A 13624-nucleotide genomic window follows, 5' to 3' on the forward strand; every position below is an offset into this window, starting at 1 on the left:
CTCAGGAGGGGTAACTTCACGGGCTGCTGGAGGCTGGCAGGGCCCTCTGGGCCCATCTGGTCCAGCCCCTGCTCCAGCAGGGCCACCCCAAGCAGGGTGCCCAGGACCACGGCCAGACCCTTCTGAAGATCTCCAAGGAGGAGACTCCACAGCCTCTCTGGGCAGGCTCTGCCAGCGCTCAGCTTCCTCACGGTGGGTTAGAAATCAAGTACACAAACACAGTTGTCTTGATCTTGCAGACATCTCTAATTAGCTCTGGGTCTGAAAAGTTCTGAAAATCATGGGGCTGCCCAGGTATAATCAAGGACATGAAGTCTTCTGGCACAGGCCAGAAATATCTTGGCTCGAGTTTCCGATTCCAAGGGCTGTTAGGTATTAAAATTGTCAGAAGTAGTTGCAACCTGAGCATTTGTGGTATGGAGTCCCTGAGATGCAGTAAATCACCACCACAAAGCTGGTTGTCACAGACTGAAAGCCAACTTGCAAGCATCTTTTTTTTTTTTTTTTCCAGTGTGATCAAAGGTTTCTTTTTGCCTCTGCTTAATCTCTTACCTTCTACAACCGCTCTCTTAATAACGAGGCACATTTACAAACGTGCTGTCCTGCTCCCCAGCAGATGTCACCTGGCTGAACTTCACATTACTGCATGCTGTCTCATGCCCAGCCCGGCCCACACGCACATATGCTGGCGTCCTCACACAAATCATGTGCAGCACCCCACACGCTTCTGGAGACGTCCTCTCTCTGACACACTCACACACACAGAGCTTTACATCTTCTCCCTCCTGCCTTGTCGTATAGTCACTTCTTAAGATGCTGACAGTGATTTGTTTGACACAGTTGCAACCTGAAATGTGTTGAAAAAGCAGGGGAAGAGAAAAAGCTAATAGGAATTTTAGTTGTAGCACCTTTGCACGAGGCTTTACGTGTGGTGGGTGACTGAGGATGTTTCAAATGGAAAAGACCTCATAGAAGAAATCTTAAATCCCGTGAAGAAAAACAGAGGGGAGTCTCCCTCCTTTCTTTTTTCTGTCCCTAAAATACATTCTTCTGCCCCATACAAGCCCCAGGTTGTATCTGAGGGTCTGTGTGGGCCCTGACACATAACACAAGGGGCAGCATGCATGAAGTACCAGCCTGTAATAATCTTTCTCTTTTCTTCCTCAGTTTGTTGCTCAGCCAAACTGCCAGCAGCTACTAGCAACGCTTTGGTACGACGGTTTTCCAGGATGGAGGCGGAAACACTGGGCAGTAAAACTCTTGACCTGTGTCACCATCGGACTGCTGTTCCCTGTGCTATCCGTGGCGTACCTGATCGCTCCGAAGAGCAGGCTGGGACTGTTCATTAAAAAGCCATTTATCAAGTTTATCTGCCACACCGGCTCGTACCTAACCTTCCTCTTCATGCTCCTGCTGGCATCGCAGCACATCGTCAGGACCGACCTCCACATGCAGGGCCCTCCTCCCACCATTGTGGAGTGGCTGATCCTGCCCTGGGTTCTAGGTAAATGAGAAACCCCCCCAAAATCCTCAGCCACAGTCGCCTGACTCGCGCCCATGGCAACTGTGTGGAGACTCATTTCTGAGCTCAGCATCAGCAGCGTGTAAAGAGATCTGGCAGCCGACTTCAGGCACTGCAGGAAACAGCTGGGCTCCTTCTGGAACAACAGATCCTGTTGGCCTAGGGCTCTTCTGTTGTGCGTGGTGCCATCTGACGTGCCTTTAGAGATGACCCTGAGTAAACCTCAGCAGGCAGAGCTCCCTCCCTGTTTCCCACACGCACTGTGCAAGGAGCGGGTGTAGGAATTAGCTTCTGGGTCATGGTAGTGACAAATAGTGTCACTTGAATGCCGGCTTCCTTCTGCTGGTAGGTGGCAGGAGGCAGAGCTGAGGACCTGCCTCTGCTTTTGCCCTCTCGCTGATCTGCAGTGGGACTCAGCACGCAGGTACCTGGGCTCCCAAATAGCCTGCAGGAAAGCAGAAAAGGGAAGATGAATCTCATGCTGCCTTATGCCCATGTGCTGATAAACACTGACCAAATCAATATTGATTTGCCCTAATGTAAGCAGAAGAAGGAGGGGCTGACTATTATGAGCAGGTTAAAGCTGAGGCTGTTATTCTGGTCTGGCTTGGGCAAGCATAACTGAAGAACAGGGGTGTCCGGGTCCCCCAAGGGCAGGAGGTACAGGTGAGGTGGTGAGGTGGGATGGGAGGAAGTGGGCAGAGCCACTGCAGAAAAAAGGAGACCTCTCTCAGCAAACCTCCATCTCCAGAGCTCTCCCTGGGGCTCCTCACTGCTCCTCATGGGTCCATCTCTGCGTCCCCATGCCTGCTGGCTCCTCTCCTGGGGTAACACCAGGACCCGGCTCCTCCTTTCTGTGGTGGCTCAGGATCAGGCTGGTTCTGTGCTGAGCACACCTGGCTGCTCTCTGTGCCAAAACTGAACTTGCTGATGGCAAATGCAGAAAGAAAATTAGAGTTGCAAACATGCTCACAAATCACTTTCCATCCCAACCCAGGGCATTTTGCTTTTTGTGTGGCTCCATCACAACCTCCAGATGGTAACTCAAGCCTCATTATCTTCCTAGCCTGGATTATGGCACTGAGGTGTACGTGTTGGTAGAAACTTAAGCTGAGAAGGTCAAATGTCTTTTCTGAGCTTAGGTGATCTCCGCACTTTATCCTTCACTTCACAGTTTAAATTGAAGGAAATGGTGGGCACTTCAGCAAAATTGATGTGCAGATGAAAGAATAATCCATAAACAAAAAGAACTTTCAAAATAGCCTGTCACCGTTCTCTCTTCTTATTTTTTAGTTCCTTTGTTTCAGATACATAGGGATGTTTGGGGATTGTTTATTAAATGGGAGAAATTAGAGCAGTTTCACAAGATTAAAGGTTATTATTTATGAAATATCTTCCACTATAAAAGGAGAGAGAACAGGCACACACAGCATTGCTGTAACTATAGTAACCAGCAATGATAACTCACTATAAATACAGCGTATGAGTTCTTCAACAGGCTCCACTCCATTGATTTATTTTGTGTTTTTGTGTGCATGCAAAGATTTGGCAGCTGTTAGAAAATTACCTTATTGGCCTTGACATTATGCTTGCCTGACCACTGACCTGCTGGCTGGCAGCTGAAGAGCTAAGATTGATATCTGGATGTTTGCAGCAGTTCATTTCAACATTATCTGCTCTTCAGGTTGAACTTTCAGGTCCTAAAATTGAGCTGCAGGTGGCATTTCAGTGACCACTGTGGTATCCTGTGGTTGGGTATGGGCAGCAATTTGGGTAACTGTAGCAGTAATATACCTTGAGATTTATATTTTTTTTTCTTTTCACACACATTTCAGGTCTTCGGTGCAAGGATATTGTAAACTGGCTTGTTCAAAGTACCAGGGGACTCTGAGGACATGCTCAGAAGCATGGTGATGTAGGAGCCTAGCTGCCATTTGCTTTTTAATTGGGCTTAGGCTCTCAAAAGTACTTAAACAGGTCTTAAATAAAGGACACACGAGTTGCTTAAAATGAAAATTTTATGCCAGATAATGAACTACTGAAGCTCACCCTTACCCCTCTAGCAGCAGGGAGGCATGGTGAAGGTTAGCAAGTGCCACAAATTATTACCAGAAGGCATTTCAGAGTTGAGATGATGGGCTCTGGCCATATCCTTGGGAACAAATTTTCACCTCGCAAAACCCACAGCCGTATTTGACGTTAGGTGAGTCACTGCTGAGAGATGTGGTGCCAGGCTGCAGTGCCCTTTTCCATGCTGAGTCGTACCTTTTTTTTTTTTTTTTTCACAAATACTCCCGATGGGCTTTCAGTGCAGCAAGATGCATAAATGCAGTAACTGAGCATAGAGAATGAATTCAATTCTTCCTTCTCCGGTGTGATATTTCCAGGTCAGGGAGGAAATATACTGGTATGCAGAAGCTGGTGCCAGTATCGTGTGTTCTGCAGAAAAAGTTAGAAGAAAAATCAGTACTGTCCAACTGAGCAATAAATTACCGTGGGAGCAGACAACCTACGGGAAAACATAACAAATACAGTTACTTAAATAGTTTATTCATATAAAACAAATTTCGTCTGAGCCAATCCACTCATACTGGTTGCGATTAACATATGTTTCAGGCAGCCTCCTTGTCTTTGTATCTGAAGCCCTGCATAGGAAGCCTAGCTCTTTCTCAGATCTCTCTAGACTGCATTCCTAATGGAGTTGTAAAATGCCTCGTAATCAGCATGATTTTACTTGTACAAGACAGGAGGGATGAGGCATTTTTTCCAAGGTGTTAATTTATAATTGTCTTTTCACATCACATACACACAGTAGTTTAACGGCGAATAATACCTTCTCGTGACAGTGAACTCTCTTTCTTTCTGCAGGTTTTATTTGGGGAGAAATCAAGGAAATGTGGGATGGTGGATTCAATGAGTACGTACATGACTGGTGGAATCTGATGGACTTTGCAATGAACTCCCTCTACCTTGCAACTATCTCCCTTAAAATTGTTGCCTATGTCAAGGTACAGTAACCTGGGCAAGAGCATTTGTAACTCGTTTCTGAGAACTGCAGTATATGGGATAGAAGCTATCAGACACAAAATTACAGATCAAAGAGAATAGCTGCTTTTCAAGCAATCCAGTTTTGAAAATTCACCTGGAAAGCTTATTAACTTGTGTGGAGAATGGTCTTCCTTCCCATCTCTACTCTTTGGTTAATACTGAAGTAGATTTTGTGGGCACTGGGTAGAAGTTTCCCAACTTCTGTGCATTTTGTAGCTACTCAGTTGCCAAAGATATGTTTTGTTTTCCGTGTTGACATCTTTCAACAATGCTAAACTTCATGAAAGCATGATTTTTAAATAAAAGAGTAAGGAACAACAAGAATTGGGTTATCTGAAAACATCTCCCGCCAAGATTTATAATCTGTAGTCTGTGAGCCCCAACAGATCTGTAGATTACTTACCAGGAGTCTGTGAAAAGCCTACCACGAAAAGCACACCTGCTGGTAGGGGGCTTCCATCTGCTGTAAAGGAGTCAGCTTCTCTTCTTGAATATATAGGTTTAAACTGTAGGCAAGGAGATGACAAAGGAGCACACTGGAGCTTTAGAACTACAGATTCCTCACTGTCATGTTACATTTGTGGTGAGAGTGCACATCAGAGCTCATCCTCAAAAGCACCTTCCACATTTATAAATTTCTGATGCACCAAGTTAGCATATGCACACGTTTTGAAGCCAGAGGATGGCCTCAAGCGCTTTCTCTCTGTCTCTGTTTTTCAAAGACACAGACAACACACAAAGGGCCTCCTGCAAAGCTCCTTATGCAGTGGCTGTCTTTGACTTCAGTTGGAGCTGCGTGCTTGGCTGGCATCCATCTCCTGAGCCTGATTCTTTTCTTGATGTGAATCAGCTATAAATTCATTGCAGTTAGTGGAATTACACAGGTGTAAATCAAGGAACTGTAGCCTGCTCCTTAACCTTATGCACTTCATAGTTCTGCTGTGCTACTGTGTAGGTTTTGCCCAGGCAGAAGGGAACTACTTCTTGTAGCCCACTCCTAGAAACCAGGATAAGCACATCCCCAAAAGCAACCCTGTGTAGTGTGTCCTCTCCCCCCCCCCCAAGTTTGTATGCAGGCAGAGGGGAAAAGAGTGGAAAATTTCACAGAGCTCATTGACTCCAAAATGGGAATGCTCTTACATAAACCCTTCTGCAAGCAGTCCTGCTACGGAGCCTTTTTAAAATCCAGAAGGCTGCATAGTGGTGAGTTGGTTTTTCAAAGGAAAAAGCTTCAAGACAGTTGCTATTCCCTGAACAGGCAGCTCTGTGACAGCATCAAAGCAGAAACAGATTATGTCTTTTTTCTCCTAACATTCAGAACCAGTGAGGAAATTAGAGACTTGAAAGGTTGGTCTTTAAACTGTGAGCAATACAGAAAATACTGGAAATTGTAACATTCGTGAACAAATCCTAAAATGTTAACAATCTCTTTCTTTTTCTCTCTCACACACAAATTACTAAAAGAGCCATGCATCCACAGATTTATATGGTCACACACTGAGATTTAAGCTCACAGCCAAACTACACATACAAAGGAAGTACAGCTTTGTTTATATACTTTGCAAGAACTACAGAAACACACGGGCTAACTACAGAGACCTATACGCCAGCACAAAAAAGAATGCTTACAGGAATATATCCATTTGAGTACAGATCAAACCCATTTGGATTAAACCTGGCTAATCTAAGGTCTGGTCCTGCTAAGGACCAATGTCAGACCATTCCAAGAAGTGCAGAAAATCTTACATAGCAGTAGCTCTGAAACAGCATGCCCCCTCAAGTTCCCTTCTGACCTATGTTGCTTAAAGGTTGCAGTACACTCTGAAACATGAGGATTTAAAACATAATGGTTTCAATTTTTTTTTGCAACGTGACTTAGAAAGGTTTTTGTTATTTATAGAACAGCCCAGGGCTGGAAAAGGCTGGTATATATGCCAGTATACCATAGTCTAATGTTTCTTGGAACTTCAAAAGGTTACATGGACATTTAGCTTTCTGCCAAATATCAGAAAAATAAATTGCATACTGACACTAATATTTTCAATCCTTGTTTTTACCTGGAGACCTTTTTTCCCCCTGATTTGACTGGTTCCAAGACCTGGCCTCAATATTATCTAGTAACAATGAAATCTTCAGCTTAATTATAGGGCAAAAATACTTTCTTAATCAGTTTTCATTTGCTGCATTGAATTACGTAACGAGGAAGGGTGAACGTGACTGTCTGTTGTAACTTATTTGTACTACTCTGTATACATTTCTGCTCTTTTTCATCTTCTGATGCCTAACCTGAATAACTCCAGCCTTCTCAGCTTCATTAGATACCGCTGAAATCGCCGATTTCTCTGTTACCTGTGGTGCTGAGCTGTTCAAAAGTGACTATGGTTTTCCAAGCAAGGATATACCATCACTTTATAAAGGGCCAAAATATGACCCTAACGAGTTGCTTTAAAAATAGATGTGAGATGAAGAAGAGCTTTTTACATTCTCATGTGCTCTCTACCCTGGCAGAGAGCCCCAGGGCTGCTGTGTCCGGCCAGCACGCAGAAGAGAATCACAAACAAATGTGCAAATCTGCTCCCTAGGCAGGGGAGGCTGGCTGTTCACAACCACCCACCCCGCTGTTGGTTATTGGCAAAAGGTTTTAAACGTCTGCTTGTTGGTAAACATTTTAAGACCCGTCTTCAAATCAAGTTAAGAAAGTCAGGCCTGATGTTCACGGAATAGGCAACGGTTCGGAAATGTCAGAAGCAAGCAGAGGTCGCACTGAAATGCCTTTGTGTCGTGTCTCAGCTCCTTCATACAGAGGAATAGTTGGAAACATCTACTTGCTTTGTCTGTGTCCTTGAAAAAAAATGTGAATTAATTTATTGGACCATCAGATTTATATGTGAAGTCCCTACAAACTCATCTGCCAATGTGATATTGATGCCATTTCCTTTTGAAACATACAAAAAATATGAAGACACCTAAACACTCTGGCTACACTATCAGCAATATAATTCTAAGTGCATTTTTTGCCTTTTTATACACGTTAAATGAGCAGAAACAAATGCTGAAAGGATAAATTATTCTTGATGTTAAAATGTCTTTGACTCCTGTCTGCTGTGTCAGTGTAGCTAAGCCTGAGAAGTTACATTTATATAACCAGCTCTTTCATGTTACCTGCTTGCATCTGGCTCAGATAATGCTTCTGCTTTTACAGTTACATTACAAACCATGTTAATTTTATAATTGAGGCGCTCAAATGTATCCATTATTTTGGCTGTAATTAGGACTTCTGCTTTAGGTACTTTCCGAAAATTGCCATGACAAATTAACTAATAAGGAAATTAATACCAAGACAGCATTTTGGTTCTGGGCTGTTGGCACCTTTTTGAGATTACATGGGAGGGAAAGCATCCACTTGTGGTGTTCCATCCTTCATTGCTTTCCTTATTCCCTTCCCTCATTCTCATGGAGCTACACTGAACAGATGTATTCTCAGTCTTCGTGGAATTAGCAGTGTTTTGAAGGTGCAGTAATATTTAGGGGGGGAAAAGAAAAAAAAAAAAGATAATTGGAAATGACCTGAACCTTCTATGGGGCAGTCCAAACCCTTTTAAATGTTTAAAGAGAAGGAGATCACATGTGAACCCAAGGACCTGAATTACCCACGGTGAATTCGAAATTCAGAAGGCCTGTTATCTAAATTCAAGCTAAGTACAACTCACATACCAGAAACTCAGTCCCACTAAGCTATTTGTACTGGAGGGTCTAAATCTGTCGGAAGTTCATAAGAAGGCTTCATTAAACCTAAGTCTCTGCCCTGATCAACTCAGCTTCGGTCCTGGTTCCTGAATTCAGTGACTCCTGAACTGACACTTGGCAGTTGAAAAGCACTTCTTGTGTCACCAGTACCTGGTTAGCATTTATTTACATATCAAGCATTAGTATTAGCAGGTGTGAGTGTTCAAGGTATCTCAAAATCATGACAAGATAATTCACTTTTATACCCTTGTTTTTTCTTTCAGTATAATGGCTCTCGTCCAAGGGAGGAATGGGAAATGTGGCACCCCACTCTCATTGCAGAAGCCCTCTTTGCAATATCCAACATTTTAAGTTCTTTGCGTCTCATATCCCTGTTTACAGCAAATTCACACCTGGGACCCTTGCAGATTTCTCTGGGACGCATGCTGCTAGACATCCTTAAATTCCTTTTTATCTACTGTCTGGTGCTTCTGGCTTTCGCCAATGGACTGAACCAGCTTTATTTTTATTATGAGACCAGTGCCTCGGAGGAACCCAACAACTGCAAGGGGATCCGATGTGAGAAACAGAACAATGCCTTCTCCACGTAAGATGTTCTTTCCTTTATGATTTTCAGGGTGACTTGCGCTGTCTCCTCTCTTACCTGCCTTTGCGTGTTGTCTATCATTGTGCCGAAAGTGTCTTTATTTATTCATTTGCAAATATCAGGTGAGCTGCTCAACTGTGCAGGAAAAGTGTGAGTTAACTGGGGCAGAGAATTCTGCTGAGCTTTGCTGTCACAGAAGGGCTTTTAGGGCTGGAAGTGAGAGACGATCATTTTCGTTCTGGACCAAAAAGTCTTTCTACGTGATCCTGCAACTGAAATTTTATGATGGCTACGTACAATTTCAGGATATTTGAGAACGCAGGTATCCTGTTGTAGTATTTGTTTTGTCTTATTCTGGAGGAAAGGGGGGGAAAGCTAAACAAAATGTAGAAAACAAGGGATAAACATATGAAAAAAACTGTATTAATAAATAACATGACAGAGCAACAACAGTCTCACGTAGGCCATTTTTACACACACGAGGTTACAGGCTTCTCTTGATTCTCTCGCAGTGGGGTGAGACTAAAATCACATCAAAATCCATTTTGCTGGAAATGCTGGTACTTTACTGAGAGGTTGGCATGGAAATCGCTGTGCTGACAGCTGGCAGGGCTGAAAGACAAAGCACATGCTGAAAAATAACATGAATTGTCTTTCTGATCTATTTGTTTTAATTACTAATAGTGGAAATAATTATAATAATCAGCCCCCATCTGATTGTTCTTGCTGGTTGCACAGTACTTAAAACACAAAGGGAAGAGAAATAAATAAAGCACCATCTAGAAAAGGGCCTACACCCTGCAAGCAAGCAAAACAAAACTGTTGTCCACCACGTCAGGCAAAATTAAGTACAACTTAGCATAATGCCCAGTAATTCTCCACCCTTCGTCAGCTGAAGGCTGGAGGTTAAAAAAGGATTCGTGTCAGTTTTGCACTGTTATCAAAAGCAAATGATGGCTGACGCCACGTTGGAAGAGGGAAGGCTCCAACATTGTCTCTGTCATTGACCCTCCTTACAAGAAGGGGGAGATTTTCCTGGGATAAAGTCTAGCCTTAGAAGAGCCTCATAACCAGAGTCCAACGTGCTGCCATTTTCACTGCAGAGCAGGAACACCATCGGCTTGATTAATTTTCTCATTAAACTCATCTATATCTGGAGGAAGTGAATGGAACTGCACTGTGCTAATGAAAAACAGAATTAAAGACTCCAGTCTTTTTTCTGTTTTAATTGTTTGCAATGCCCCAGAAATGTGTTGTGCTGCCCTTGCGAAGGAATTAAATAGCAAATGCTATTCCTTGATCTACGTCCATATTGATGGAGCAGCCAGAGGGAGAAATGTTTGGCAAGCACAATGTTTGTTAAGTGGCAACTTCTAGCTCGGGAAGGGTCAAAACCACAAAGTTCAGGACTGGAGTGTGCCTTTCCCTGGAGCTGTACTGAACAGATGTATTCCAGTTCTGCGTTCTGGTTCGGACCTGTCTCCACTGCAAACCAGTTGTTTTACAGATTTCACTGTTGGCAGATTAGTGGAGCAAGTAAAAACAAGATTTGACTAAAGAAAAAGATCAGCAGGAGGAAAAAAAGAAGAAAAAAAAAAACACAAAACACAACAACAACGAGAAAGATTCTCAAGTAAGTAAGGAGGTACAACATCTTGAGAACTAGAAATGATACAGAACCACTTAACAGAAAGTGTGTGGATCAGTTTAAATACAAACCACAATTTCTCCCACCCTAACATGCAGTTTGAGCCCCCCTGCCAAGGAGAATGTGGCACAGGAAGGAAATTGAGGGGGCTCAGCCTTTATGACAGAGGTTTGTTTAAAACAAAATCGCAGTGGGAGGGGATCCATTAGGACTGAGGTCTCCTGGCAGGGGACAGAATGCTCTGCAGTTACTTTTTTGTTTGAGCCTTGCTTAAGAAATTTATTTAACATGTTCTTAAAAGTTTAAATAGTCGTTATTAACACCCCCAGTACAAGCTGACATTTGGCCCTCGAGCAGACGCACAGCATGGGTGAATGGCTAAGAACGAGCAACCTGCAAAACAGAAAATTACATCGTTGGGCTGGGGAGAGCAAGCATGACTGGAGTGAATTCAAATCAGAGCTGGTGTTAGCTCAACTTTGCTCGTAGTTCATCCCTAATGGAAGAATAAATGTGAAAAGCTTTCAATCAGTCCCCTTTGATTCCTACCAGCATTTCTAGGCAGACACACAATAAGATCTAATTTTGTAAGGGAAGGGAAAGCAGGACACTGTTCGTGTTTGTGCAGCTTGTTTAAAATGTGACGTCTATTTACTGGGGCATTATTTCCTATTACTCCCAAAGGAAGGGTTTCATATTTTTTTGGTGAGGAAATTTTCTGCGTCGCAAACACAGATCACGGAAAAGTAATATTCCTTTGTGACAGCAATGAGGTGAAGACATGAATAATTTAAGTTTTTATGGTGTGGCTTAAGCATCTCTGAGAAAGCAGCTTGTCTCCTGCTTAGGCAGGCAGTTTGAAAGTACGTTTAGCACTGTGGTTCTGGCAACTGCAGAAGGGAGAAGAGAGAGAGGAAGAGGAGGAAAGGGAGAAAGAAACCACTTGCACCTTGCTGTCCGCAGAGAGCTCATGGGAGAGTTGGGCTGGCAGCTGGGCTGAGCCCCACCTGAACACTGAAAAAAGATCGTAGCTCTTGCCTGTCATTAAACAAGGAGGAAAGACTTAAGTCTTTCTGCAAAGCTGCAGAAACCGTTTGCTGTCTTTCTCAGCTGTGACTACATGCCCAGATGTTAATATATGGCCTTAATCTGGGCACAGTTACACTCCTGGTTGTAAAATTGGGAGTTCAAGGCAATGCACTGAGCACTTCTGAGACTGATTTCAGTTTCATGTAAGCATGACACGGACATCCATTTCTCCTGAGCCTACACCCTAATCAGTACTTCTACCATTAATAGTTAAAATAAGTTAAAAGATAGCAAGCACTCCGCTATTTTTAATAGCAAAATGCTTAGCATTCTTTGCTTAATCCTTATTTTACCATTACCTCACTTATTTAATAACCCTAACAACCTGACTTCTGGGAGAAAGGATTTTTGCTTTAGAGCCTTCATAATTTTGGCCAGTGAAAAACGATGTCCAGAAAACACAAAGAAACTAAATCCCCATATAAAGCATGGGGCTATGTGTGGAACAGATGCCTGGAGAAGCCAGGAGAACAGATTCCTGGTATGTTAAGTAAAGTATCCGAATTTATTTTTATTGATTTTTCTAGTAAGAGCATTTGAAAATATCTACTGACCCCAGGCCAAAATGGAAACTCTTAAACAGGCATATAAATGTCATTTTTTGATGATATAAATGCCATATTTTGGAAAGCCAAAACAAAGATGCCCAAATAGAGCAATTATTTAGATTGCTGATTATGTATTTGACGTGATTGCAAAAGGTCACTTGTCTCTGGCTGAAGCAAACAGAGACCTGGGATGATCTCATCAGCTGTAAAGCACAGGGGGGTCAGGTCTAGTTCATCTCTGGATGGAAGACTTCAAAAGAAGAAAACCTCTCAAGCTGAATTAATGCGATGACTCCCTTTCATCTGAGTCATTACTGATCAATTGTTGCAGCATGATACTGAGGGCACTGCTCTGCGGTGGGTGGGAGCTGGGCACAAACCAGAGCAGCATTTTCAGCCACGTGCAGTGCTACCAGGCAGGGTGTTAGCAAGCTGGCCTGGCTCACTTGCAGTCCAAGTAATTGCAAGCTGTGAGCCTACATCAGTGCAGAAGGTTCAAGAGGCTGTGATTCCTTGCATCTCCTCCCTCGTGGTGCCTTCTCGTGGCACGCAATTTGGTCGTGCTGTACTCGAGCATGGGCTCTGTGAGCATTTAGCGTGCAGACATGTTAATGATGCAGGCACTGGCTAAACAGGAGAGGTCGTATCTCTACGTAACAGCAGTGTCACTCCGTGCCTGTTTTAGTTAGAGGGAATATACCGGGGTTCTTTGCATGGGTGAACATTGGGAAAGGGAATGTCTTTTTTTTTTTTTTCGCATCACTTAGGCTCGGTGCATCTCACAAGCATGTGATTCTCAGCCAGGTAGTGGATGTTGGTGATGTGATGCAACTCTTCCAATGGGTCACTGTAGCTGGAGTGCAAACTGCCTCCCGGGGAGAGTAAATGGCTGTGCTGAGCAGCTGCTCCGTGGCATCCCAGGCTCCCAATGTTGATCCATTCCCACCTGATTGCTCCCAGTGCTTCCAGTGCCACCAACAGAGCTCTCATGTGGGGTGACACCCAACCTCAGCGCATCCAGAGCTCGTAAAGGCATTGATTTCCATCTCCCAGAGCCAAGTAAAAATCTGTGTTTATTTTTCCTTCAGACTTTTCGAGACCCTCCAGTCACTCTTCTGGTCTGTGTTCGGTCTGCTGAATCTCTACGTCACCAACGTGAAAGCCAGACATGAGTTCACAGAATTCGTTGGAGCCACTATGTTTGGAACCTACAATGTCATCTCTCTCGTCGTGCTCCTGAACATGCTCATAGCCATGATGAACAACTCCTACCAGCTCATTGCTGTAAGTTATCTTATTCTCTATCTTTTCACGTTCGTTTTTCCCCGCCATGCCTCATCTGTTTGCCTTGTAGCAAGTGCGTGTCTTCTGGGACGCTGGAGACTGCTGCCCCCACTTTTTGACAGCAGATAGTTGGGATTTCTACTCACTAGCTT

At 43.6% G+C, this 13624-nt stretch overlaps 1 protein-coding gene across 4 annotated transcripts in view; it reads left to right on the forward strand.

Moving 5' to 3' along the window:
* The window catches only part of TRPC5 (transient receptor potential cation channel subfamily C member 5), a 96901-nt gene that overhangs the window by 57768 nt on the left and 25509 nt on the right, over positions 1 to 13624 (forward strand). For all 4 annotated transcript variants that reach the window (XM_084535061.1, XM_084535060.1, XM_084535062.1 and 1 more), the window contains 4 exons: positions 1168 to 1504; positions 4391 to 4530; positions 8581 to 8903; positions 13277 to 13472. In XM_084535061.1, coding sequence (XP_084391187.1) covers positions 1168 to 1504; positions 4391 to 4530; positions 8581 to 8903; positions 13277 to 13472 — 996 coding nt within the window. The remainder of the gene's footprint in view (positions 1 to 1167; positions 1505 to 4390; positions 4531 to 8580; positions 8904 to 13276; positions 13473 to 13624) is intronic.

Source organism: Aythya ferina (assembly GCF_964211825.1).
Source record: "Aythya ferina genome assembly, chromosome: 13".
Classification (NCBI taxonomy): Eukaryota; Metazoa; Chordata; class Aves; order Anseriformes; family Anatidae; genus Aythya; species Aythya ferina.